The sequence below is a fragment of the Leucoraja erinacea genome, chromosome 18 (genome assembly GCF_028641065.1).
Source record: "Leucoraja erinacea ecotype New England chromosome 18, Leri_hhj_1, whole genome shotgun sequence".
Lineage (NCBI taxonomy): Eukaryota > Metazoa > Chordata > Chondrichthyes > Rajiformes > Rajidae > Leucoraja > Leucoraja erinaceus.
In genome coordinates, this window is record NC_073394.1 from 27,228,700 (window position 1) to 27,255,720 (window position 27,021).

The 27,021-nt window shown below is 43.7% G+C and overlaps 3 protein-coding genes across 4 annotated transcripts in view; 1 reads left to right on the plus strand and 2 right to left on the minus strand.

The window, feature by feature from the left end:
- The window catches only part of slc25a22a (solute carrier family 25 member 22a), a 113,423-nt gene extending 109,393 nt beyond the window's left edge, over nt 1–4,030 (minus strand). The window contains exon 1 of the mRNA XM_055649682.1: nt 3,857–4,030. The gene's annotated coding sequence lies outside the window, so the exon portion shown is untranslated. The remainder of the gene's footprint in view (nt 1–3,856) is intronic.
- Nucleotides 1–27,021, plus strand: part of rplp2l (ribosomal protein, large P2, like) — a 140,762-nt gene that overhangs the window by 67,964 nt on the left and 45,777 nt on the right. The gene's annotated exons all lie outside the window — the stretch shown is intronic.
- pidd1 (p53-induced death domain protein 1) overlaps nt 10,510–27,021 on the minus strand; it is a 53,398-nt gene continuing 36,886 nt past the window's right edge. For both annotated transcript variants that reach the window (XM_055649681.1, XM_055649680.1), the window contains exons 13-17: nt 25,729–25,847; nt 20,228–20,335; nt 17,691–17,763; nt 15,683–15,809; nt 10,510–12,794 (exon numbers count right to left, since the gene is read on the minus strand). In XM_055649681.1, the coding sequence (XP_055505656.1) occupies nt 12,557–12,794; nt 15,683–15,809; nt 17,691–17,763; nt 20,228–20,335; nt 25,729–25,847 (665 nt within the window). In that variant the 3' untranslated portion in view covers nt 10,510–12,556. The remainder of the gene's footprint in view (nt 12,795–15,682; nt 15,810–17,690; nt 17,764–20,227; nt 20,336–25,728; nt 25,848–27,021) is intronic.

Below are 27,021 nucleotides of genomic sequence, written 5' to 3' on the forward strand. Positions count from 1 at the left end.
TGTCAGTCAGTCAACCCCATGACAGAAGGGGGAGGAGTTGTAACATTTGATAGCCACAGGGAAAAAGGATCTCCTGTGGCGTTCTGTGCTGCGTCTTGATGGAACCAGTCTGTTGCTGAAGGTGTTCCTCGGGTTGACCAACGTGTCATTGAGGGGGTGAGCTGTATTGCCCAAGATGCTCCAGAGTTTGAGGAGCATCCAAGACCACCTCCAATGAACCCAATTCCACTCCCAAGACGGAGCCAACCTCCCTGATGAGCTTGTTGATTCCGATGGCGTCCGCCTCCTTCGCCCTGCTACCCCAGCACATGAAAGCGTAGAAGAATGCACTGGCCACCACCGACTGATAGAACATCTGCAGCATCTTACTGCAGACGTTGAAAGTCCTACCCAGATTCATTTCAGCATTGTGTTGGTTAAGACAGAGTTGGCATGTGATGAGCATTGCACAGGTATTGACGTCATCCCATGCATCTCCGATGTAGAAACCATGATGCAAGCCATGAAAGGATTTGAGTATAGGAGCAGGAAGGTTCTACTGCAGTTGTACAGGGTCTTGGTGAGACCACACCTGGGGTATTGCGTACAGTTTTGGTCTCCAAATCTGAGGAAGGACATTATTGCCATAGAGGGAGTGCAGAGAAGGTTCACCAGACTGGGGTCACAGCTTAAGGATAAGGGGGAAATCCTTTAAAACCGAAATGAAAAGAACTTTTTTCACACAGAGAGTGGTGAATCTCTGGAACTCTCTGCCGCAGAGGGTAGTCGAGGCCAGTTCATTGTCTATATTTAAGAGGGAGTTAGATGTGGCCCTTGTGGCTAAGGGGATCAGAGGGTATGGATAGAAGGCAGGTACGGGATACTGAGTTGGATGATCAGCCATGATCATATTGAATGGCGGTGCTGGCTCGAAGGGCCGAATGGCCTACTCCTGCACCTAATTTCTATGTTTCTATGTTTCTATGAAATGACCCACTTTATTTCTAAAGTGATGTGTAACAACTCGGGAACGAATCACTTTTATGCTTCTTTCCAGAGCAGTGAAATTGATTTTAATTGTGTAACTCTGAGAAACAAAATAAATAGCATGATGCAACGTAATTTCAACACATGTCACTGCATGAGCAGCAGTTTTGGAAATCCGACAGCAAGTAGGACACAACTCCAGGTTCACTCATCGAGTGATACTGTTTATCAACAGGCCCCTCGGCCCAACTTGGCCACTCCAACCAACATGTCGCATCTGCACGAGTTCCACTTGCCTGCATTTGGCCCATAATCCCTCTAAATTTGTCCTATCCATGTACCTGTCTAATTGCTTCTTAAAGGTTGCGATAGTCCCTGCCTCAACTACTTCCTCCGGTAGTTCATTCCATAGATCTTCCACCCTTTGCATGCAAAAGTTACCCTTCAGATTGCTATAATAATCTTTCCCCCTTCACCTTAAACCTATGCCCTCTGGTTCTCGATTCCCCTACTCTGTGCGAGCCTCTGTGCGTCACTTGTGTTTTTCCACCATTTACAAGGCAAGTAATGGACTACTCTCTCCTTGTCAGGAGGAGTCCAGCTCCTGCAGAACAAAGCAGAACAAAGCAGCCTCGACTCTGTACCACCACTGCACACACTCATTCTCTCCACCACTGGCAAAGCACCATTCCAGCTTTAACCGTCTACAAGATGGACCCGAGTTATCCACCAAAATATCTTTGCCAACACCTGCCAAAGCCACAAACCTACCACTGAGAGGAAGGACACTAGACACACGCGAATGCCAAAGCCTACGAGAAATCTTCCAAGTCACACGCCAGTGCATCACAAATATATTGCCATTCCTTCAGCGTGTTTTGGTTCCCACCCAACACCACTTTGGGAGAACACTCATCACAAAGACTGTAGAGGCTGAAGAACTGGATCATTGTCACATTCAGTAGATGTAATAAATATTAGCCCTATTTGTAATACTTATGTCGGGTTTTTTTAAAGGTACGATGGCCATTTGTGAAGCGAATAGTTAGCTTAATACAAATACATAACCTAGAATGTGGATTTTTTTTAAATATTCCAAGGACCTGGATAATGCCAATATTTATTGACTGTCACTATTGCCTCAAAACTAAGGGTATCATTTAACGATGGGTCTAAGGTCAGACAGGGCTTAGACCAAATTAAGCAAGGACATTAGTGCTCCAGGCAGGTTTTTCTAATCAGTCATGCTGGAGTAACTCTCTGGAGAAAAATAGATCACAATTCTAGTTGAGACCCTTCTTGACATGGAGAGGGAAACTAGAGATATGAAAAGATGCAGAATAAATAAGAGCTGGCAACGATGACTCAGGAAAGGTGGAGCTCAAAATGGTCCACAGTTGGCTGTGGAAGATATGATAATGAAGGGATACAAACAGTGAAACTAGCAGGACATCTAGGGTACGTGGGGGATGGAGAGAGAGGGAATGCAAGGGTTACTTGAAATTCGAGAAATCAATATTCATACCACTGGGTTGTAAGCTGCCCAAGCAAAATATGAAGTGCTGCTCCTCCAATTTGCGTGTGGACATGTAGGTTCATTCTTGATTTACTGAAACTATTACTTTTAATATAAATTTTAAATTTTACTCAAATTTAAATTTACCACCTATTAAATAATTCAGACATGGTTGAATCTTATACATCCAACCACTAAGCTTCCACAAAATATCCTTAAGATACCGACCTTACTTACAATATTTCTATCAGCTCTTCACTAAATCTACACCATTCACAATGAGTATTCATTTCTAAAGCACCCCAATTTCCAGGATCCATGTACAAACCTAAGACCTATTTGGCTTACAGATTGTATGGTGGACTCCAGCGTCTCGAGTTTCATTTGATTGTGTCCATTGCACCATTTACTGAGGAGAGCAAAGTTTAAATGGCCCGATAGAGAAAGTCTACTTTTAATCTTCATTTTTTATTTCATCATTAACCGTAAAATGTGTGTGTGTGTGTGTGGGGGGGGTCAACCATCAAAAGAGGAAACACATCTTATTCCACAATCGACCCCTTCTCCCATTCAACCCATTCCCGAAGGAGGGTTTCGGCCCGAAACGTCGCCTATTTCCTTCGCTCCATAGATGCTGCTGCACCCGCTGAGTTTCTCCAGCATTTTTGTGTACATTCCCTTTCTCGACCGTCTTCGGACATTCATCTGGGGGAAAGAGAAACTCCTGCCAAACTGAAATCTGAACCGAAATTCAGAGAAGCCGTGAGTTTTCGCATAGGGCGGTGCAGATCTATCTAGCAGCCTTACTGTTAACATAAACCAGGAGGATTTCTCCCCCTTCAGTGTATTCTGGAGCAGCCATTGCAACGCTCCAGTCATTCATTGCCAAGTCGGGTTGCTTTACTTGAAACACTCAGCAATGTGAGCTGCAATAATAAGGGAAGAGAAAAGATCTCAAACACACTGACCCTTTCGCAATCGGACAACTCGCTCGCGGTCCCTTCAGCCTTACAATTTATTGTGTGGGTTGAGGGAAACAAAAACCTTTAATCCTATCAGGAACGAATCCCGTGTTAGATTAAAGGCGACGTAAAACCCCATGAGAAGGATGGTGCACATTTACAGTAGGTGTAGCGCCCCAGTTCTGACACGGAGACGAAGTTACTGATGACTCCAATCCAATAAATCCTGCCGTTCATTTGCGCCGGGCTTGAAGTGCCTTTTTCTTTATCGCGTTGCAAATGGAACTCGATTCATAAAACCGCTAGGTGAGGTGCAAGGTGCAGCGAAAACGCCAGCTCTGCCCGCCCAGTTCGCTTGAATACACGGTGCTGCTGTGAAGCGCTGCGCTGCGCTGCGCCGGGTGTCCCTTACCTCAGCTCGCTCCCTCGCCGAGTTTCACCCGCGCCTCTCCTGCAAGAATCACATATGCTCTGCCCCCTCTCTCACACTCACACACACACAGGATTGCTATGGCTGCTCCCGACGTCCACACTCACGGCTGGGCGGGGGCGCGCGCGTATTCCTGCTCCTACTGTTGCTGCTGGCCGCGCGTGCACGCACGCCTCTTGCTGCTCCAGGGTGCGCGTGCACGTCGAATGTAGTGCTGGCCGCAGCTGACTGCGCGTGCACGTCGGCTGTAGCTGCTGGCTGGCTGCGCGTGCACGTCAGCTGTAGCAGCTGGCTGGCTGCGCGTGCACGTCGGCTGTAGCTGCTGGCTGGCTGCGCGTGCACGCCTCTTATTGCTGTTAGATGAGATGCGCGTGAACGTCTCCCCTTGCTGCTGGCTGGCTGCGCGTGCACGCCTCTTATTGCTGTTAGATGAGATGCGCGTGAACGTCTCCCCTTGCTGCTGCTGGCTGGCTGCGCGTGCGTCTCCTGTTGCTGCTGATGTTAGATGAGAGGCGCGTGCACCTCCCTTTGCTGCTGGAAGAACGTGCACGTGCACGCGCGCTCGTGGCGAGGGGGCCTGTCGGCGGCGCGGAGTTGGCGGGGACGCGCACGCGAATGAACCGCCAGGGACTGGACTTCATTCACAGAGCGCTCCTCACCGTCTCTTTAAATTGATCTTTAAATGCTCGCGCTCGCCAAACTCCAGCGGGCATTGAGCATCGAGCAACCCCCTCCACGGTCTCAGCCCTGCCCGAATAGGAACTAAACTATTTGACAAAATGCAGGAAAGTGCTGGATTTGAGAGATGTGTATGTTTTTTTTCCGTTAAATCATGAAGAGTACTTATAAATGTCAAATCCTATAATCTGCTTCCAGCACAAAAGCCAGTTCTGTTCGTCCTTCAACCCCACAACAGGTTTAAAATATTAATTATTACAACAGGCTCTATTCAATTGTTCACTGTAGTATGAAAGGCAAATTGGCGTCATCTGCGCCAATTCATCATGTGGCAACAAATGTTAATGCTTGGGAAATACATTGCTTTTTGTATCAGAAATTCTGTTACTTTCTGTAGCTGTTCACTGTACCTCGTTACACATGACAATAAACTAAACTAAAACTGTTACTTATTACATCCGCGTTACTTCGGGAGCAAAAAAGAAAATCAACACGTCTTCTCTAATGGTTGCAACATTTTGTGAATTAGTTGTTGCAACAACATTAGTAAAAGCGGATACATTTTATCGAGCAACAAAGGTAGGGGAATCCCACATCAAAGCTAGCGTTTGTGAATAGATACCGTGATGAATGACTTTTCTATAAGTAGGTAGACATACTTGAAAGGATTGGAGAGCCCAACAGTTCATATATTTAGATGGAGTTCAATGTTACCTCCATTAATCTTCCCCAAAGTTCATCTTTTGCATCACCATTCTGAATTGAGACACAAGTAACAGCAGTTTATGGAATCTTGAACAAAGCACAGATTGCTGAAGAGGGCCCCAGAACCAGAAACATGCCTATCCATTCCCGCCACAGTTTTAGTTTTAGAGATACAGAGTGGAAACAGGCCCTTCGGCCCACCAAGTCCGCGCCAACCAATGATCACCCTGTACACTCCCCCTCCCATTCCCAATCTGAAGAAAGGTCTCGACCCGAAATGTCGCCCATTCCTTCTCTCCAGAGACGCTGCCTCACACGCTGAGTTACTCCAGCATTTTGTGTCTACCCAATCTGACCTTTCTGTCCTGGGCCTCCTCCACTGTCAGAGTGAGGCCCGGTACAAATTGGAGAAACAGCAACATATTTTGTTTGGGTAGCCTATACCCCAGGGGTATGAACATTAATTTGTCTAACTTCAAATAGCCCTAGCTTTCCCCCTCTTTCCATCCCCTCCCCATTCTCAGTTCTCCCACCGGTCTTACTGTTTCTGACTACATTCTCTGTCCCGCCCACTCCCCTGACATCAGTCTGAAGAAGGGTCCCGACCTGAAACGTCACCCATTCCTTCACTCCAGAGATGCGGCCTGTCCCGCTGAGTTACTCCAGCATTTTGTGTTTACCTGGCATTTATTTACTGCATCTTTATGCATTTACTACACAATTTTCTGCATCTTTCTCATCATAATAAACGGATATAAGGTTATGTATAGGTCCATCAGGAGTATTATGTGTAGCTATGGTAATGCATAGTAAAGGTACATTAGCAATGGGAAGTATACAGCACAGGTTCACCCGAACGATAGTGGAACTTAAGGAGTTAAATCATGAGAAGAGTTTGAAGGGTTAAAGTATAAATTCCTTGCATCCCCATAGTTTTAAAATGATCAAAATTGATTAATAATGATCAAAAACACCATTGGAAATACATTAATCACACATAAAGGAATATCAGTAAATACATGCAAATGGGACACTCAGCTAAAAAAACCTGTTCAATGGTTTTGCTGAAAGATTTGGTCTGTCTCGTTATTAATCGACTTGAGACAGAAAAATGCAAATGAATTACATTTGTTGAGATGTTATTTCATGCAATACAGTTGTTTTAACATTTTGTTAAACTTCTTTTAATGGTTTGAGTGCAGATTAATTTACAAATAGTATACTTGTAAACAAACTTCTGAACATTTCCAACAACCTTTTGAGATTTTTCCTCATGTGGGACACAAGCATTTTCTTCTTTGGCCGTCAGATATGCCTACACTCCAGTGCTGAGGAGTGGAAGACACATGTATGTGAATTCCTTGAATTCCTTTAACAGAGCACACTAACTGCCACATGGACTAGACGTAAAAGGTTCTAGGCCCCACTGGCAAGGAGGTCCATGACAATCGAAGATCAGACTGAGCTGCAGAACTGCTTGGATGTAGAATCAAACACACAAACATGGTGCACACACTGACACAAAGACGATTCCATGAATCCAACACCTCTCTCTCTCTCTCTCTCTCTCTCTCTCTCTCTGGGAACCCGGGGAAAACCCACCTGGGCAAAGGTAGAACGGACAATCTCCGTACAGACAGCACTCGTAGTCAGGATCGAACCCGGGTCTCTGGCGTTGTAACTGAACTGCTGCGTCACAGTGCCGCCATTCCCCTTGTAGATAATGAAGAACTATGCCAAAAGTTAATATTTATCCTCTTTTTGTCCCTTTCTTTGCCACGCCATTCAAGTGTAGCAATTCTAAACAGTTTATTGATTTTGAATGAGATGGGGTCATTTTGTACACAGATAGCAGATCTGACACGATTTGTTTACAGAGTCATCAGACCTGGAGAAGCTAATACGTAACCGGTTTTAACTGAGTTCCCTGACGGGTGAAGAAGGAATACCATGAGAGGTCAATAATATGACTGAAGATGGGAGAGATTAGGAGACTAAGTTCAATTGCATTGAAAAATATTCATTGGGATATTGGGAAACATGCATTGGGATCACCATGTGTGATTAATCTCAATGATTCCTCCTACTATAGACGCCAAACTAGGTAGGTCTGAGTGCAGATGAGATTAAGGAGGTTCAGGAGGTTGTGTGAGATATGGACAAGGTGGGCCATTGGGCAAGAATATGAGCGATGGAAAATATTGTTGGGAAATGTGTGGTCATTCACTTTGGTGAATGACCACTCTCAAAGCAGAAAAACAGGATATATGTTAATAGTGAGAGACTTGGTACTGTTGATGTTCAAATAAATCTAGATGTACTTGCATGGGACCGTGAAAATGCAAACATTAGTGAAGGAGGAAGATCAATAGACCGGAGACTATGTGCAAGGAGAATGTTTCTATGAGCTGAGGAGTTAAAAACTAGGTCATGGGCTCTGAAGAAGGCGGAAGTTGTTTCTGACTGTGATGATGAGAAATGTCTTTACTCAGTTGGTGGTGAATCTTTGGAATTCTCTACTCCAGAGGGATGTGGAGATTCAGTCATTATATTCATTAAAAATGGGAGATCTAAGCATTGCTGGATATTAAGGGAATCAAGGGATGTGGGGATAGTACAGCGGGTGGGACATAGATGAACATCAAGAGGGGCGGCCACGGTGGCGCAGCGGTAGAGTTGCTGCCTTACAGCGCTTGCAGTATCGGAGAACCAGGTTCGATCCTGACCACGGGTGCTGTCTGTACGGAGTTTGTACATTCTCCCCGTGACCGCGTGGGTTTTCTCCAAGATCTACGGTTTCCTCCCACAGTCCAAAGACGTACTGGTATGTAGGTAAATTGACTTGGTAAATGTACACGTTGTCCCTAGTGTGTGTAATGTAGTGTTAATGTGTGGGAATCGCTGGTTTACGTGGGCCGAAGGGCCTGTTTCCACGCTGTATCTCTAAACTAATTGAAACATAAGAGAAGGCATGGTTCACTGGCCTCTGTAAATTTCCCCTAATGTGTATGAGTGTATGCGCAAATGGGAAAACATAGATCTAATGTGAATGAGTGATCGATGGTTACTATGGACTCGATAGGCTTGTTTCCATGGTGTATCTTTCAATCAGTGAGGGCTTGAAGAGCCAAATGGTTTACTCCTGCTCCTATTTCTTAGCCTCTGTAAAAACATCATGCCATCCATCATCATGCTTTCCGTGACTAGGTGACTTGACCTTGTATACTGCAACATGCCTTCACTGCTTGAAGCAATAAACTCACCTTTCAGAACCTGATGATCAACTGTGACCACCACATCACCTCCAGCACGTTACAAGCTACCCACTTACACATTTCCCCATCTGTACACAATTGGCTGCAGCAGCAACAAAATCAGTGTGTTGACAAGACCACTGCAAGATCTGAACCCATGGAAAATAAAGTTTGGGTCAATTTTTAGTTTAGTTTAGTTCAGAAATACAGCATGGAAACAGGGCCTTCAGCCCACCGAGTCCGCACTGATCAGCAATCACCCCGTACACTAGTTGTATCCTGCACACCAGAGACAATTTACAGAAGACAATTAAACTACAAGCCACATGTCTTTGGAGTGTGGGAGGAAACTGGAGCACCCAGAGAAAACCCCGCAGTCATGGGGAGAAAGTACATACTCCATACAGACAGCACCTATAGACACGATCGAACCCGGGCCTCTGATGCTGTAATGCCCCTGTCCCACTTAGGAAACCTGAACGGAAACCTCTGGAGACTTTGCGCCCCACCCAAGGTTTCCGTGCAGTTCCTGGAAGTTGCAGGTGATTGCGGAGGTTGCAGGTAGTGGAAGCCAGTGGGGAGACTGACAAAAAGCTCTGGTAACCGCATGGAAACCTTGGGTGGGGCCAAAGTCTCCAGAGGTTTCCGTTCAGGTTTCCTAAGTGGGACAGGGGCATAAGGCAGCAACTCTTCCAGCTGCACCCCCATGCCGAACATTGGCCTCCCGTTTATATAGATAATCTCTTTCCTCTCCCACCTTCCCCCTCACCTTCATACAAAACTAGCCTGTTTTCTAAATGTTTTCAGTTCTGATAAAAGGCAATTAACATGAAACAAGACCTCGGGTTGTTTCTCCAGGCACTGTATTCATAGTATACTCTGTTCTGAATGCGGCACCTGATGGTTAATATTTCACTTCCATTACAACACATTCAGAAGCCAGCTCACGTCCAAGCACTACAGGGGGGCCTCAGATGTCTGCTACTCAAATTTAGTTGCTACCAGAATGGGTCTACTGTATATTTTGAGGATATCGCTGATCACACCATTGCCATTGGTGTTGCTTCTAATGCAGGAGGCTTCAGCTGCTTATCAAGGAAAGACAGGATCGGACTGCAAAAGGTGGGTGGGTGCCTTGGCTCACAGGCCAGTCATCAACCAGCCTTCCAGCGACTTTCACAGCCACTGGGACATTAACTTCCAAGGAGTATCGGGATAGGCTAAAACAGCTGGAAGGCAGGTAACAGAAAACGCACGTGATCATTTGATATTTGTGTCTGCCTCACCATTCAGACAGCACTGGGCCTGTACTCGCTGGAATATAGAAGGATGAGGGAGGACCTCATTGAAACTTACCAAATAGTGAAAGGCCTGGATGGAATGGATGTTTCCACTAGTGGGAGAGTCTAGGACCAGATTTTAATCATTAACAAATTAACTTGTTGTATGCCTTAAGTTCAGAACTGCATTTTATTTTAGTAATTCATTTTCACATAAATCTATTAAAATAAAAGCAATCTTAGAGATTGATTTCTATATCCAAATCATTTTAATCGACTGTTCCTGGACTGTACGAATGGGATATACCTGCTGCAGTGTTTTGTTATCAGTGTCTACACAAACGACAACTAAACACACCAGGCAATCAAGCATCGAGGCTTGATGCCGAGTCAGAAGATTGACCCCCAGAGGATACGGGGTGAAGGGTTCATCTCGAGCGGATGTCAGTAAGTTCTTCCTCACACAGTCTGGTCAATTTGAGTTAGGTCTTCATGCTCCTCCACTTGGTAGTTAGATTTAGTTCAGAAATGTGAATATTTGCGAGATCCCAGCTGGCCAAGACAACTTTTGTGCAAGAATTATTTCAAGATGTCATGTATGAACACCCAGATTTATACACATAAGAGATGAAAAATTGTGCAGGTGTGAATGGTGGGGCAGGAAAAGGTTCAACTTTAACTGTGTCTTGGGAGAAAGTGAGAGTGACACTTTTTAGTTTGAAAGGAAAAAATCACCAATCTTTATTATTTAAAAATAAGAGACAACATTTATTGCTGTATTCATTTTAGAATACATTAAGTCATGTCTGTACACTCTTTATAGTTCATTGAACAAATCCACTGTTTGAAAATAAATTAACATAAAATTGTGCCTTGTTTAAAAAATTACATTCACTAATGTATTCACTTAATGCTCAGTGCATCCTTAACAATTAACATTAATGATCTGTGCAAAAACTATTTCAAGATGTCATACATGAATACCCAGATTTATACACATAAATAAATGAAGAGAAACATTTAAAAACAAACAGTACGAGGTTACTTTAATTCAAAAACTCTGGCAATTTGCTGTCGAACTGAAATCTGTAGTATAACCAAAACATTTTAAAATACACACATTAGGAGGTACCCGTGGAAATTTAAAAAGTTAATTTTTCACATCTATATTGAGAAAAAGATTAGCGATAAACAAGTTTTAAGCCTCAGATGGGAAGCAGAGATGGAAAAGAATTTAAAAATATCATTGACAGAGGGCAAGATAGATTGAATTAGATAAGAAAAGAGATAATGGGGCAAAGTAAAAAAGAGTGGCAGAAACAAGGTAGTGCAGATGCTAGTTTACAAAAGAAGACACAGAATGCTGGAGTAACTCAGTGTGTCAGAGAGCCTGACCCGCTGAGCTACTCCAGCGCTGTGTGAAAGAGAGTGGTGTAGGAATGCATGAATACAGGTGTTAATATTAGAGGAAATATGTTTGTAAAAGAGCTTTTATACAGGTGTCCTAGTTATCTGGAATGACCATGATGACACCCTACCACATATTGGAAAGGAACAACCCATTCTAGTACGTAGGAGTTCAACTTTTAAATGAATAATTATTTGCTTATCAAAGATGTATTCCTGGTCTATCATTTGCTATGGATGCCAGCAGCTATAAGTTTCAAAAACTGTGTGGTTGTGAACTTCTGTGCAAGTGGCTAAGTTTCTGCAACAGTTAGAAAGATCTGTTGTCAATCACCCTCAGCAAGGGCACAAAGGTTGAAAAAGAAGGAAAAAAAAATACACTTGTGCAATGCAATCAGACCTGGAGATTAGCAGTCCATAGGAATTGCTGCTGGAAGTTTTAAAACTTCAACAATTAAGTAACTCACTTTCTTACTAATTTAGTTATTCTATATGGGCCTGCTAAACTGTGAAGTACAACATTCATCTAAAAAACCAAGCTTTAGGGTGGAAGCATTAACATGACGCCTGCAATGTAAGAAGGCGTACATTGTGTGGTGTTGCCAAGTTCTCTTCCTGGTTTGTCACTGCCTCATAGCAACCCGATCTGCCAGAATTTCAGACCGTACCCATTCATCAGAGTTCGGCAATACTAGGAAACTCACAATGCAAAGGCTTGTGTTTCTAAATGGGAAAACACTCCTTCTACCAAAATTGCATGGGGAACAGGAAGGGCTTTGACTAGCAGATTCTGATGGAGTAAATCTTTGATGTAGATTTAAGGTGGACAGTTTGTTCCAGTGCTAGTAAGTTCCAGTGAGTAACTGCAAACACGTATTGGCATGAGGGTACAAGGATAAGTAATGTGCTCCTCTTAGTAACACACAAGATGGGGGAGAAGGAAGAGGCACTGTATTGAATACTTTTGTAACATTGTCGGCACCTTTTACATGGCGACTTACATGTACTGTATGCAAAACAAAGAATCTCACTGTACCAAGTACACATGACAATAAAGTATCAATCAAACAATCAGTGAAATAAAGGGCTCTTCACTCTAATTGAAATAATATTGTAAATTGCTCATCGTTTCAAATTTTGTGTTCAGTCTTGAAGCCTTCTCTATATTTACATAAAATACAAACCCAGAAATTTGTGATGCAATTTTCCAATAGAACTCCCAAGAGTTCACTACGCTCCTTGACACTGACTTCCATCAAAAATAAATATTGAATAAAATTCTAATTCTCCTGTAGCACCATCACCAAAGGTTCAATGCATTTTCATTGATCTGCGATCGAAGACCAGTGCCTTCACGGTTAGACCATTGCAATGGCTGAATCTTCATTGCTGCTTTCCTGGCTCAGTCCAACTCGATAAATGGACTCGCGGTATTTCTTCTTGCCAAGTTCAATTATACTGTGTATTTCCTCCGCGATATCTTCCCGGTCACTCTCCTTCATCGCTTCAATGAGATGACTGATGCAGCCTGAGACATTTGCATTGCAGCGTGCCCATGTAAAGAGCATCTCCAGGATTTGCTTGCCCAGGTCGTCCCTGAAGGAATTGAAATAATGTTTTGGAAAGACAAGACAAGGGCTGGTTTAAATAACATTTCCTTTGCAGGCAATTTCCAACAAGGCTGAAAGTTCTGACTTTTTCTGGACTATAGCAATTGGCCCGGTTTCCATTCTTTCTGCTGTCTGCAGCATATCTACTTGTGGGGAGATGAGGAGGAAGGTGGGGGGGGGGGGGGGTGTGTGGTCAAGGTGGAAAATAAGCTAATTGCTTTCAGCACTTTTGAGCTCCCCGGCAGAAGGTTCAGATAGCATGGGCAAGAGAAACTACATTACTATTGTGCTAAATGACTGAAGATAAACAGTGAAACAATTAAAGTGTACATAAAGAATATAAAATGGGTGATCTGCCACAGACGTAGTTGAGGCCAGTTCATTGGTTATATTTAAGAGGGAGTTAGATGTGGCCCTTGTGGCTAAAGGTATCAGGTGGTATGGAGAGAAGGCAGGTACAGGATACTGAGTTGGATGATCAACCATGATCATATTGAATGGCAGTGCAGGCTTGAAGGGCCGAATGGCCTACTCCTGCACCTAATTTCTATGTTTCTAAAAAGACCGAAGATTCACAAGGAAATAATTAAACAGTGTAACACCTTTCGGATTTGATAAATGCAAGTTTATTGTAGACCCTGACATATTTTAGCAAATAAAGCCACTTAAAAGGAAATATCCCCCCTGATTACAAAAGATCACATTAATTACAAAAGTAACTTCATGCTCAAAGGGCACCACAGGAGAGTTGTTGCCTTACAGTGCCAAAGACCCGGGATCACTCCTTACTACCAATGCTGTCTGTATGGAGTTTGTACATTCTCCCTGTGACTGAATTTTCTTCGGGCGCACCCTCCCACACTCCAAAATATGCTGGTGTGTAGGTTAATTGGCTTCTGTAAATTGTCCCTAGTGTGTGGGATACAACTAGTGATCATTGCTTGGTGTGGACTCCGTGAACAAGAGTGCCTGTTTCCACACTGCATCTCTAAAGTCTAAACACAAAAACATTTTCATAGACGAGGGCAAAGTAACACCAATAATTTCAATATGTCCAAGGGAAAAATAATGTTTACAGCTTCCTCAAGGTTTGTGAATTAGATCAAGGTCATCGTTGAATGGAGGGCAGGCTAGCGGACATTGTTGCACAGTTGTTAGTACTGTTGTCCCCAGCTTCAGGGTCCAGGGTTTGATTCTGACCACATTTTATCTGCATGGAACTTGAATGTTCTTTTCATGAATTTGAGGGTTTCCCCGAATACGCCAGTTTCATCCCAAAGAATTGCTGATAAATGAATTCACTGCTGTTAATTATCCCTTAACAACAACAACAGCAACGCACCAAAGGAGAGTTGATGGACAAATGAGTCAAGCGTGTTCAATTGTCATGCTCCGACAACGGAACAATGAAATTCTTACTATTAATTTAGCTTAATACAATATATTTAAATATAAAATAAACAAAAATAATTATAAATTAATAACCCCAATACTGGTGCAAAAAGGCAGCCCATAGTTCATAATTGAGGGCACAGAATAAGGTGCTGGCCCTGGGCAGAAAGAGAATAATCTAATGGACTGTTTTTCTGCGGGGCCAGTATAGATTTGATGGGTTGAATGGTGTCCTTCTGTGCCGCAGTAAGAAGGACTATGGAAAGACTAATAGCCATTGTGAAGGTCAAATTATATTCATTAAGGTTATGGATGATATAGGATGAGCATTACTTCATCGAGTAATTAGTTTCCAATTGTCCATTGTTCCATAAATCATCTGCTGTCTTCATTTTCCTTTCAAAACAACATGAGGCAACACTTTCAATGAGTCAAACCTTCAACTGATGATACTAAAGATATCCCATATCCCATGGGATCCTCTTAGTTTTCCAGTGGATACTGGATTAATTACGTCACTTCAAATAAAGTGGCATCACACAACGTGGCTTTACATTGCTCTGTCGCATCTGCTCCGAGTCAATGATCAGTGTGGAGAAAACTGTAAGATTTAGAAAATGAAGGCAGGTAAGTGGGAAGATCTTGGCTGGTCCAAGTGGTAGCTCCATCCTGGTGCAGTATAGCTTTACCTGTGGCCATGGGAAGTATAGCAGTGAGGTAACTAGTACATTAAGTTTTAGTTTGGAGATACAACACGGAAACTGGCCTTCATCCAGTCCACGCCGACCAGCGATCACCCAATCACACTGGTTCTATGTTATTCCACTTTCTCATCCACTCCCCACACACTCAGGACAATTTATAGAGGCCAATTAACCTACAAATACACACAAACATCTCTGGGATGTGGGAGGAACCTAGAGAAAATTCGGTCATAGCAAGGACGTATAAACTCCATAAAGACAGTACCCAAGGTCAGGATAGAACCCAGGGTCTCTGGTGTGATGAGGTAGCGGCTCTATCCATTCAAGGTCAGTTCAAGGTCAACCAGAGGTGTTTCAAGGTCAAACCAAATTGTGTAACTAAAGGGTAAAATGTGTAACTTGCTGTAAACAAATACCATGTGGGATTTATCCATGCTTGTGTGTTTAGTACTTTAGAGATACAGTGCACGTCTTTGGAACTTGGGAGGAAACTGGAGCACCTGGATAAAACCCATGCGGTCACGAGGAGAACGTGCAAACTCCCTACAGACAGCACCTTTAGTCAGGATCAAACCAGAGTCTCTGCTGCTGTAAGGCAGCAGCTCTACTGCTGTGCCACTGTACCACGCGTTGTCCTACTAATATGACGTTAAATCATAAATATGCACAATGATCGGTTGTTGCTGTTGTTTTATGAATTAATCAGGCCCACCATCATGGTATCGGGATCAAAACACCAAATCAAGGGATTGACACCCGCAATAAATGTCTCTCTCACCTGTGATTGTGGGCTATTCTTTCCAATTGTGAGTAGGTTAAACCGAGATTTATTCCAATGTTCTGCCATTCTGGCCCGATCCTTCTGGCAATACTCAAAAGATTCACTTCAGTCAGGTAGCCAGTCTCTGTCCAATCATAAAATAAGAATCTAGTTAGAACAACATGCAAAAAATCATGAAGCAATCTGTGTGGTCTGCTCCTCAAAGAGACTCATTCATACTGCACAGGAAGGCTGGGTTAAATAACCATCGATAGGCCATCTATACTAATCCCATTCACCAGCACTTGCTTCACTGACGTTTATGCCAAAACGATCCAAATGTATGTCCAGATATTTCTTGTGTATTGAGAGTACCTGTCTCAACCACCTACTTAAGCATTGCTTTCTAGATTCCTACCACCCACTGGGTAAAAATAAATTCCTCCTCAGACCCCCTCTCAACCTTTAAGTCATGCCTTCCAGTTTTTTACACCGTGTTATGGGTTAAAGGTTTCTTATTACGTTCCTTATCTCTACCCCCCATTATCTGTGTCACCTTCCAATATCTACCCCCATTCACCCTCCCTTCACTGAGCCAATGATCATGCGTACAGTTCCAACGCATCGGGCAACTTCCAAGACTAAACAGAGTTGCTCCATGCTAGCCAACAGCAACAGTAATTTTTCGCGGGAAATACTTCACCACGCAAACACTGATGAATGACATTGCCTTCTCCTCACATTGATAGATCTGGTCAATGTCAGGAAGAGTGCATGATGCTGCCAATTCTGGACCAAAGGTTGCATCACGGACATAGTAACCAACCAAGCATCTCAAAACCAGCATCATGATCCAAATGGGTGAAAACGTCCACTTCCTCAAAACACACTAAAGGGAGAAATACATACGTACATATGCCCAAATCAGAGGCCTGGAAATTATTTGGCACTTGTTATAATGCATAAAATGGGCAGTGTACAGTGGACAATGAATGTTACTGCACGCGAGGCCTTCGGACACAGCAGAACAAGCCTTCCACCTCGGACACACTCGTAAGCTGCTTCTCAATTTGTCCTGCTGTTGCAGTGGAAAGCAGCCAGGTTGTGGGTCTGGATCAGGCTTTCGATGAAGGGATGGGGCACGCTGTAAATCAGGACCAACGGGTTGGGTTGGGGCAATATGGGAAATGAGGCTGATGAAGTTGTGATTGCCTGCAGATCAGGGATGAGGAGGGAGGTTGCAATTAAGAATGGGGCTAGAATGTAGAGAGTTTGGGGTCAGAGCTTCTGGATGGGCCATTGCTGGGGGGGGGGCAGATGGAGAGATATTGTGGAATAAATTTTAACTTCAAATGGACCTAAATGAATTAGGCATCGCAATCATGATGAAAATCACAGATTTGGCATCCTGGTGGACTTTATATTTGGCTCTGGCTCTTTGCACATCAGATGATGCAGAGGACTTAATCAGGAAGATCACAATGTATACAGTCTTCTTCTTCTTGCGTATGGCGTGTACTGCCTAAAGTTGTAGCACAACTTGTTTTATTTGATCTTATTTGATTGTGCACGCCGGGTTGATTGCATTCGTCGAAACAGGGCGGACCATGTGAAGGTTACAATCTTCCACCCCAATGCATACAGTGAGTTTACAATTTCACCTTCTGACTGAATTACCACAAAATACAACCTGTTTTGCACATATCAGTAGAATTTGTAGACTGGATTCTTATTAAAAAGAAAGTCTATATTTGGAGAAGAGAAGGCACTAAGATAATTGACTAGCTTTCACTAATATCATTGGTATTGGGATATTGAGATGGAATAGAATGAAGATATCAGAACCCAGACACTGCCAGAGTGAAGCTCTTTCTAAGGATGTTAATGCAAAGGTCCTTGTTCTGAGAATCACCAGAGCTGACAAATATAGGACAGCCAAAGTATAAAATATGTTTCATTGCCTAATACTGAGCGAACACAAAAAGAAAATCAAAATATTAGTATTTAGAAGGTAATATAGTCTCACCTTCATCACCTAGATTTAACGGTGGATATGATGATTCCTTTCTTGACTCATTATGAAGTCTTGTTTTCTGTTTCTGTAGGAAGTAAATTGTGCTTTAAAAAAACTTTAAATGTTTCTAACATGAAACATAGAAACATAGAAAATAGGTGCAGGAGTCGGCCATTTGGCCCTTCGAGCCTGCACCGCCATTCAATATGGTCATGGCTGATCATCCAACTCAGTATCCCGTACCTGCCTTCGCTCCATACCCCCTGATCCCTTTAGCCACAAGGGCCACATCTAACTCCCTCTTAAATATAGCCAATGAACTGGCCTCAACTACCTTCAGTGGCCAAGAATTCCAGAGATTCACTACTCCCTGTGTGAAAAATGTAAACTCTCGGCAAAGAGATATGTTGTTAGCAGTCGGTAGATAAGAGTTAGAATGTTATGTGTAGGAACGAACTGCAGATGCTGGTTTAAACTGATGATCAACACAAAAATCTGGAGTAACTCAGTGGGTCATATCTGGAGAAAAGGTATAGGTGACAAACGTTACAATGTCCCCCTCTCTGGAATCTCAGACATAAAATAGCTTAGCATTTTGTTGCAGTGCTGAGAAAACACCATATCACCATCACGTGCATATCTCGGAGGACTTGTCCTGGTCCCTCAACACCTCCAAGCTGATCAAAAAGGCACAGCAGCGCCTTTACTTCCTTAGGAGGCTCAAGAAAGCCCACCTGTCCCCCCAGATCCTGACCAACTTTTACCGCTGTACCATAGAGAGTATCCTGACCACCTGCTTCACGGTATGGTACAGCAGCTGCACTGCTGCGGACAGGAAAGCACTACAACGGGTGGTGAAAACCGCGCACCACATCATCGGTGCCCCGCTCCCTGCCATGGATGCCCTCCACCGAAAACGGTGTCTGAGACGGGCTGGGAAGATCATCAAAGACCCCTCACACCGCAACCATGGACTGTTTGCCCTCCTCCCATCAGGGAGGCGGTACAGGAGCCTCAGGTCACGTACCAGCAGGATGAGGAAAAGCTTCTATAACAACACAATCACACTGCTGAACTCGGAGTCCCGACGATAGACTTCTCTGGTCCCTCCGTCCCCCTTTGTTTAATCATTCTGTATTTCCTGATTATTCTGTATCTTCTCTCTTTCTATTTTTTTTCTTGTTTTTTCTCTTTATGTACAACTACTACGGTCTGACGCAAAACTGCATTTCGTTGTACTGATACTTGTATTTGTGCGATGACATTAAAGTTGAATTGAATTGAATTGAACCGCAGAGGGATTAATTAAATTAATTAAATGACTTGTTTCACTATTGCAGTGCTAGGGATAGAGTTTCCGTTGAGATTTATTATTGTCACATGTATCGACAAACATGCTATCCAGATCAGATAATAGTCTACAGAAATACAATCAAACTCAAACTAAGGATAAGGTTTAAACACTGTGAACTACAAATAAACCTGCAGTGGTTTATTAATCAATCACTGTGTGGTGTGTGAATGACTTCCACTCGCGCACCACTCACTTGGAAGCTTAGTGGTGCCTGAGACCATTGGCAAAGCTGAGGGGTAGGGAACAGGAAGTGAGTTGTGGGGAGAGGTGAGGGAAGGAGAGAGGATCATTTGATTAGAAGTGTTGGGGCCATTGACCGGTTGTGAAGTGATGGGGTGGGTCAGAGTGGAGCCTGTGACTGTGGGGGGAAGGTTGGAAGCATAGATGTGGGCAAGGGAGGATGTTCGGAGGATCACCTGTGGTTTACTAAATAAACTGGTTATTCTCCTTGAGCCCGGTTCCGAGTGCAGGATAGGACCTGCTCAGGCCTCACCCTTTGAATATACCTGAAGGGTTTCCTCCAGGTGCCCCGGTCTCCTCCCAATATCCCAAAGATGCACGGGTTTTGTAGGTTAATTGGTCTCTGTAAATTACCCTAGTGTGCAGTATAAGCAGAACTAAACCTTAGTTGGACTGAAAATCCTTAAAGACAGGATACTTCAAGTCTGCATGAACTGATTTTTCCAAGGCATGCTTTAATGAGCATTGCACAGGAAATGGCATCATCACAGGTATGTCCAATGGAGGAAACGTGTCATCACAATTAGAGACAAGAAGTGCCCAATGGAATTTCCTGGGTTTTGCGGATTGACTCAGTCACCATCATAATTACATTTAATTCTGGAAAAAATAAATCATCTTAGATATGTTTATCACTGACAAAATAAAAGTGCTATGTAGTTGGAATTCTAGACGCTGATTGAAGAAAATTGTGCCTAATTATACTGTCTCAACCACCTGACAAACAGTAATCCTGACCATTCATTGCATTTGGCAAACTTTGGCAGTGGCTGCTTTATCAGTCAATACAAGAACAGCCACTGGACTTTCTAGTCATTCCTGCACTGTACTGTAAAAGGTCAAGTGAACATCTGTCTTTCTCAATTAAAATACATGTCCGATTGTTGCCAGTTCTAATTTTAGCTTCAGTTGCCTGAAGTGGAATGGAAAACATCCAAAAAATAGGTCGACTTACTGGCAACTTGATTGGCAAAGTGGCCAGCCACATCGAATCTGGTCCTTTTCGCTTCCTCGCAGCCTCTTCAGGTATATTTGATGGTAAGGATCCTCGGTAAAAGGAAACCTAGAATGAAGATTGGTAATATGCCCATTACATCTGTTAGGCCGTGGTTTGTGTTGCAATGTAGCTATGTTGGGGCTGGCAGATTGGTTCAATATTATCAATTGTCAATCTACTAGTAGCTGCAGGTGTGGCCAAGTTAGTTCTCAGCAAGGCAGGGTGATCTATTCTAGTTTATAGCCCACCTACTTGGGTGGGATGGTGGCACAGCTGGTAGGGCTGCTGCCTTACAGTGCTAGAGACGCGGGTTCGATCCTGACCTCGGTGCTGAAGTGAAAATGCACATTCTCCCTGTCTCCGCGTCGGTTTACAGGAAGTGTGGAGTGTGTAGGGATTAAATGTGAACGAGTGATCGATGGTAGGCATGCACTCGGTGGCTTGAAGGGTCTGTTTCCATGCTGTATCCTTAAACTAAACTAATCTCTGCCCTAAGCGAAGGCCCAACAGTTAATGACCTGTTATTTCCACTGAGGATAGTAATCAAGTGGAAATGTGAAATATTTAGTTTAGTTTAGAGATACAGCATGGAAACAGTCCCTTCAGCCCACCGAGATCGCACCCTCCAGCGATCCCCGCACATTAACACTACCCTAAACACACTAGGTACAATTTACGCCAATTAACCTTCATACCTGTATGTCTTTGGAGTGTGGGAAGAAACCGAAGATCTCAGAGAAAACCCACGCGGTCACGAGGCGAACGTATAAACTCTGTATAGGCAGCACCCGTAGTTGGGATCGAACCGGGGACTCTACTGCTGCGCCACCGTGTCGCCCTGATGACAAGTGACTCACATTTCACATTACCAAATAATTAATGATCATCCCGAGGATAACAAACGCTCGGTTTCTGTTAGAAAGAAAGGATCAAAATGATGCTGAGATATTAACTGAAGTCTGGCTATTTTACATTTAGCTTGCACTGCCTCAGGGTGGCATAACAGTTTAAAAATTTAAGAGCATTCATGAAGAAAAGGGCTGAAACAAAGCCCCGCTGTGGGAGGGAGCAGTATAATTGTTAATTTGTAGAGCAGCAATCCATGACAATCAAAAAGCAGTTTCAGCTATTACTGCGAGCCACAATGAATAAACAAATCTCCACACAGCTGAAACATTGAACGTCAGATCCATATTCCCCTCAAATATGGACAAGCATTTACCCCCACTCTCTCTCTCTCACACGTACACGCAAACACACACACAGGGCTGTAATCACTTAATATTGTGGCACAAACAAAAACAGATGATCAGTTTGAGTTATTGCATAATCCTCACCATAGCTCAGAAGATAAAATATTTTCACGCTAGCAAATGCAATGATAGCATTTATTTCGAGAGGACGAGAATATAAAAACAGAGATGTAATGCTGAGGCTTTATACGTCACTGGTCAGACCGCATATCTGAGGAAGGATGTGCTGGTGTCAGAGAGGGGCCAGAGGAGGATTACGACAATGACCACAGGAATGATTGGCTTAACATATGATGAGCATTTGATGGCACTGGGCCTGTACTCACTGGTGTTTAGAAGGCGAGGGGGGACATCATTGAATCTTACCGAATAGTAAAAGGCCTGGATAGAGTGGATGTGGAGAGGATGTTTCTAGTAGTGGGAGAGTCTAGGACCAGAGGCTATAGCCTCAGAATAAAAGGACGTACCTTTAGAAAGAAGATGAGGAATTGATTTTGTCAGAGTCTGGTGAATCTGTGGAATGTCTTTGCCATGGAAGGCTGTGGAGGCCAAGTCAATGGATAGTTTTAAGGTGGAGATTGACAGATTCATGAATAGTACGGGTGCCAGGGGGCATGGGGAGAAGGCAGGAGCATGGGGTTGAGAGGGAATGGTAGGTCAGCCAATATTGAATGGCAGAGTAGACTTGATGGGCCGAATGGCCTAATGCCCGCTCTTATAACTTTTGAACTTTTTGAAAAATGGATGATCTACCAGCAATGTATAAATACCTCTAGATTTACAAAAGAACACCATCTAAAATTGAAGCGCAGCAAAATAATGTTCATGCAAGTCGCATTATGACTGAAATCAGAATAGGAGCCAGTGGGTGAACTGGTCTAAACTGCCTCTGCTTCATCAATGACTAACAATAGAAGCAAAACACAAACTGCTGAAGAAACTCAGTGAGTCAGGGTGTATCCACGTAAGGAAATGTACAGATGACGTATTGATTCAGGACCTTTTTATTCATCAGTCTTAAGGAGGATCCTAACCATTGTTAGCTGTTTGTTACGTGAAAATGAGAAGCTAGTGTGACTTGGGTGGGGGAGGGATAGAGAGAGAGAGAGGCAATGCTGGGACTACCTGTAGTGAGAGAAATCAATATTCATACCACTGGGCTGCCAGCTGCCCAAGCAAAATATGAGATGCTGTTCCTCCAATTTGCGTTTAGCCTAACTCTGACAATGAGACCTAGGACTGAAAGGTCGGTGTGGGAATGGGAAGGAGAATTATAGTGTCCAGCAACCGGGAGATCAGGTAGGTTCAGGTGGGCTGAGCGAAGGTGTTCAGCAAAACGATTGCCCAGTCTACGTTTGGTCTCGCCGATGTACGAGTCTACATCTTGACCAACGGATACAGTAAAAGCTGTTTAAATCAATCGCTTCTCTACAAGATGCAATGTTATCACCACAAAATGAGTCCCTACTCAGCAAACAATGCCTACAGCCCTACAGCCACCAGCAAATCCATCATACATGCTCGTTCATATGTACGGACTACCCATAAGCTGAATGGTTGTTACCCAGGGAGGACCTGCACTGGAGAGCCTCCATTACCCTCTACAGCATGTTTCTTGTGGGCACTATCACTCACCAAGTTTGTAACATCACCCAGAAACGACAGCTAATAAGATCTGACTCAGGTTAAAGTCTTGGGTCTGAAGATGGGTTCCGATACGAAACATTTTTCTCCGGAGAGGCTGAGTTACTCCAGCCTTTGTGTCTATCTTCGGTATAACCAGCATCTGCAGTTCCTTTCTCCACTGAAAGTCATCTTACATGCATGGATGTTATTGAACCAATGTCTAGACCTCTATACATGTAAACAAAATAACATTCCCCTCCCCACAAAGTGTGAAAAAAAAAAAATTTTTTTAATTGTTTGAAATATGAAATTAAAAATTGCCATTAAATTAAAGCTGATTCTCCTGAGCTAGGAATGGTGGAGGGAAACTTAATGAATAATCCATTTAGCCTGAAGCAGTACAAAACTGGGTATTGTGAAGAGGTACTATTATGTTGATTAAGAATGCACCAAAATAAAAGAGTTGTATTGCTAGAACTCTAACATTTCTGAACAGTACATCATTGGATGGGCATCCGCGTAGAGCAGGCACGCCAGGGTCCAAGATGAATCGAGGAAAGGAAACACAGCATTGCAGTGGCGCTGCCGCCGTCTCACAACGCCAGGGACCTGGTTCGATCCCTACCTCAGGTTCTGTCTGAACGTACAAACTCCACACAGACAGCAATAGACAATAGGTGCAGGAGTAGGCCATTCGGCCCTTAGAGCCAGCACCGCCATTCAATGAAATCATGGCTGATCATCCCCAATCAGTACCCCGTTCCTGCCTTCTCCCCATATCCCCTGACTCCGCTATTTTTAAGAGCCCTATCTAGCTCTCTCTTGAAAGCATCCAGAGAACCCACCTCCATTGCCATCTGAGGCAGAGAATTCCACAGACTCACCACTTTCTGTGAGAAAAAGTGTTTCCTCGTCTCTGTTGGCTTACTTATTCTTAGACTGTGGCCCCTGGTTCTGGACTCCCCCAACATCGGGAACATGTTTCCTGCCTCTAGCGTGTCCAAACCCATAACAATCTTATATGTTTCAATGAGATCTCCTCTCATCCTTCTAAACTTCAGAGTGTACAAGCCCAGCTGCTCCATTCTCTCAGCATATGACAGTCCCGCCATCCCGGGAATTAACCTTGTAAACCTACGCTGCACTCCCTCAATAGCAAGAATGTCCTTCCTCAAATTAGCGGACCAAAACTGTACACAATACTCCAGGTGTGGTCTCACTATGGCTCTGTACAACTGCAGAAGGACCTCGTTGCTCGTATATTCGATTCCTCTTGTTATAAAGGCCATCATGCCATTCGCTTTCTTCACTGCCTGCTGTACCTGCATGCTTACTTTCATAGACTGATGTACAAGGACCTCCAGATCCCGTTGTACTTCCTCTTTTCCCAACTTGATGCCATTTAGATAGTAATCTGCCTTCCTGTTTTTGCTACCAGTGGATAACCTCACATTTATCCGCATTAAACTTCATCTGCCATGCATCTGCCCACTCCCACAACCTGTCCAAGTCACCCTGCACTCTCATAGCATTCTCCTCACAGTTCACACTGCCACCCAGCTTTGTGTCATCTGCAAATTTGCTAATGTTACTTTGAATCCCTTCATCAAAATCATTGATGTATACTCGAGGTCAGGATCCAAATCATTGATGCACTCGAGGTCAGGATTGAACCCTGGTCCCTGGCGCAGTAAGGCAGCAACTCTACCGCTGAGACATATTGGGAAATTCATCTCATTGCTTGGGAGAGTTTCTCTTTCTCTCCAGCAATGTTTCCCAGTGCAAAACTCACGCTAAAGACATCAGAAATCCTGCAACATGCATTAGTCTTCTGGTTTGAAAATGATAGTTCTTGTTTACTCATAGCACATCCAGGTTTCACTTACCCTGTTTGCCCAGAAAGCAGACTAATTAAAGACCCAGCACCCCAATTACATTCTTTGCTCTTTCTACCTTAAGTTTGTTTTTCACATATTTTTTGACTGCTTTGCCTTGAGAGGACTGCTTTGCCTTTGATGATCGCTCTCAGCTTGCTGGCTTCACGACTATTTGAGGGTGTGGCTGCCAATCTCTGATACAGCTCACTACTTGCTTAAGCATTGGGAAGTCATCCAAACTCCATTCACAAGTGGGGTGGGGGTAATACAGTGGCACAGCTGGCAGAACTGCTGCCTCATGCCGCCTGAGACCCGGGTTCGATCCCGACCTAGGGTGCTGACTGTGTGGAGTTTGCACAGAGGCACAGAGTGCATGTCGGTCCTTTACCCTTGCATTACATTACCAAGCTGACAATGGTAAAAAGCTGCATAATACGCAGCTTTGGTTCAGAGTCTGCAGACATTAAGTTGTGATTCTACTGCAGGTCAGTTCTGATCGACAACGGTAAGTAGTTGAAAATAAACTCATAAATCTGCAAGATGGGTACCCCAACAGAGCCATTGCAAATGATTCAAATGAAGAAACCTTCCTGGAATCAGGACATCAAGAGCAAACATGCTGAATCAGCAAGAAGCTGAGTTTCTAATCAATGGAGATGCAGATTTACAGTCATTTTAACCAAGAAGTGGCAACATCATTCACCTGTCCTTTCACAGCCTGTGTTTTCCTGTCATCTAGAGTGGAGATATAAACCTCTTTGCTGTTCTTCAGATGCGAGTAAAAGGTGAAACTGATTCTCCCATCTATGCAATCTGGTCGATCTGAAAGAAAGTAAGACTTAAATGAACTGGTGAGCATTTTATTCTGTTGATAGTGAATAGGATAGTCGTAATTTACAGGATGATAGCGAACAGTTGGTAAAATGGGCAGAGCCATGGCAGATGGAATTTAATTCAGATAAGTGTGAGGCCATAGAGCCCTACACAGCACGGAAACACTCATCACGCCGGACAGGATGACCCATCTAAGCTAGTCACATTGGCCACAATTGGCACATATCCCTCTAAACCTTCTAAACCTTCTATCCTTGGGTCTGAAGAAGGGTCTCGACCCGAAATGTCACCTATTCCTTCGCTCCATAGATGCTGCCTCACCCTCTGAGTTTCTCCAGCATTTTTGTCTACATCCTTGATCTCTGAGTGGGTTTAGTTTTAAATTAAAGATACAGCATGGAAAGTCCGGCCCACCAATTCCATGCCGACCATTGGTCGTCTATAAAGTAGTTCTATGTTATCCCACTTTCACATCCTACACACTTGGGGCAATTTACAGATAGTAGTGTCGGAGGGAATAGACTTTGGTGCACAAGTCCAAGGATCTCTGAAGGTGCCAAGTCGATAACATAGAAAATAGGTGCAGGAGTAGGCCATTCAGCCCTTCACTATGATCATGGCTGATCATCCAAAAGCAGTACCCCGTTCCTGCTTTCCCCCCCATACCCCTTGATTCTGTTAGCCCTGGTTCTGGAATGCCCCAACATCGGGAACAAAAGGGAATAAATAGGTGACGGGATATTTGTCTTTGTTAGCATGAGCATAGAATACAAAAGCAGCAAAGTTGTGGAACAACTTTCTTCCAGCTGACGCCTTACAAATGTTTCATATTGTGTGTGGTTCTGGTTGCCACATTATAGAAAGACATGGTTGTGCTGGAGATGTTGTGGAGGAGATTGATCAGGATGGTGCCTGGGAGGGAGCATCTTGGTTGTGAGAGAAGCTGGATAGGCTGAGTTTTTTTCCTTCAAGCAGAGCGGACTGAAGCGGTCGAGGTATACAAAATTATGAGGGGCATGGATTGAGTAGACGGTAAGAAACTTTCCCCTTTATCAAAAGTGTTTCAAACTAGAGTGCATCGATTCAAGATAAAGGCCAAGAAGTTTTTACCCGAGGAGATCATTGGATTATGGAGTAAGCTGTTTGAGTGGGTGTGGAGGCA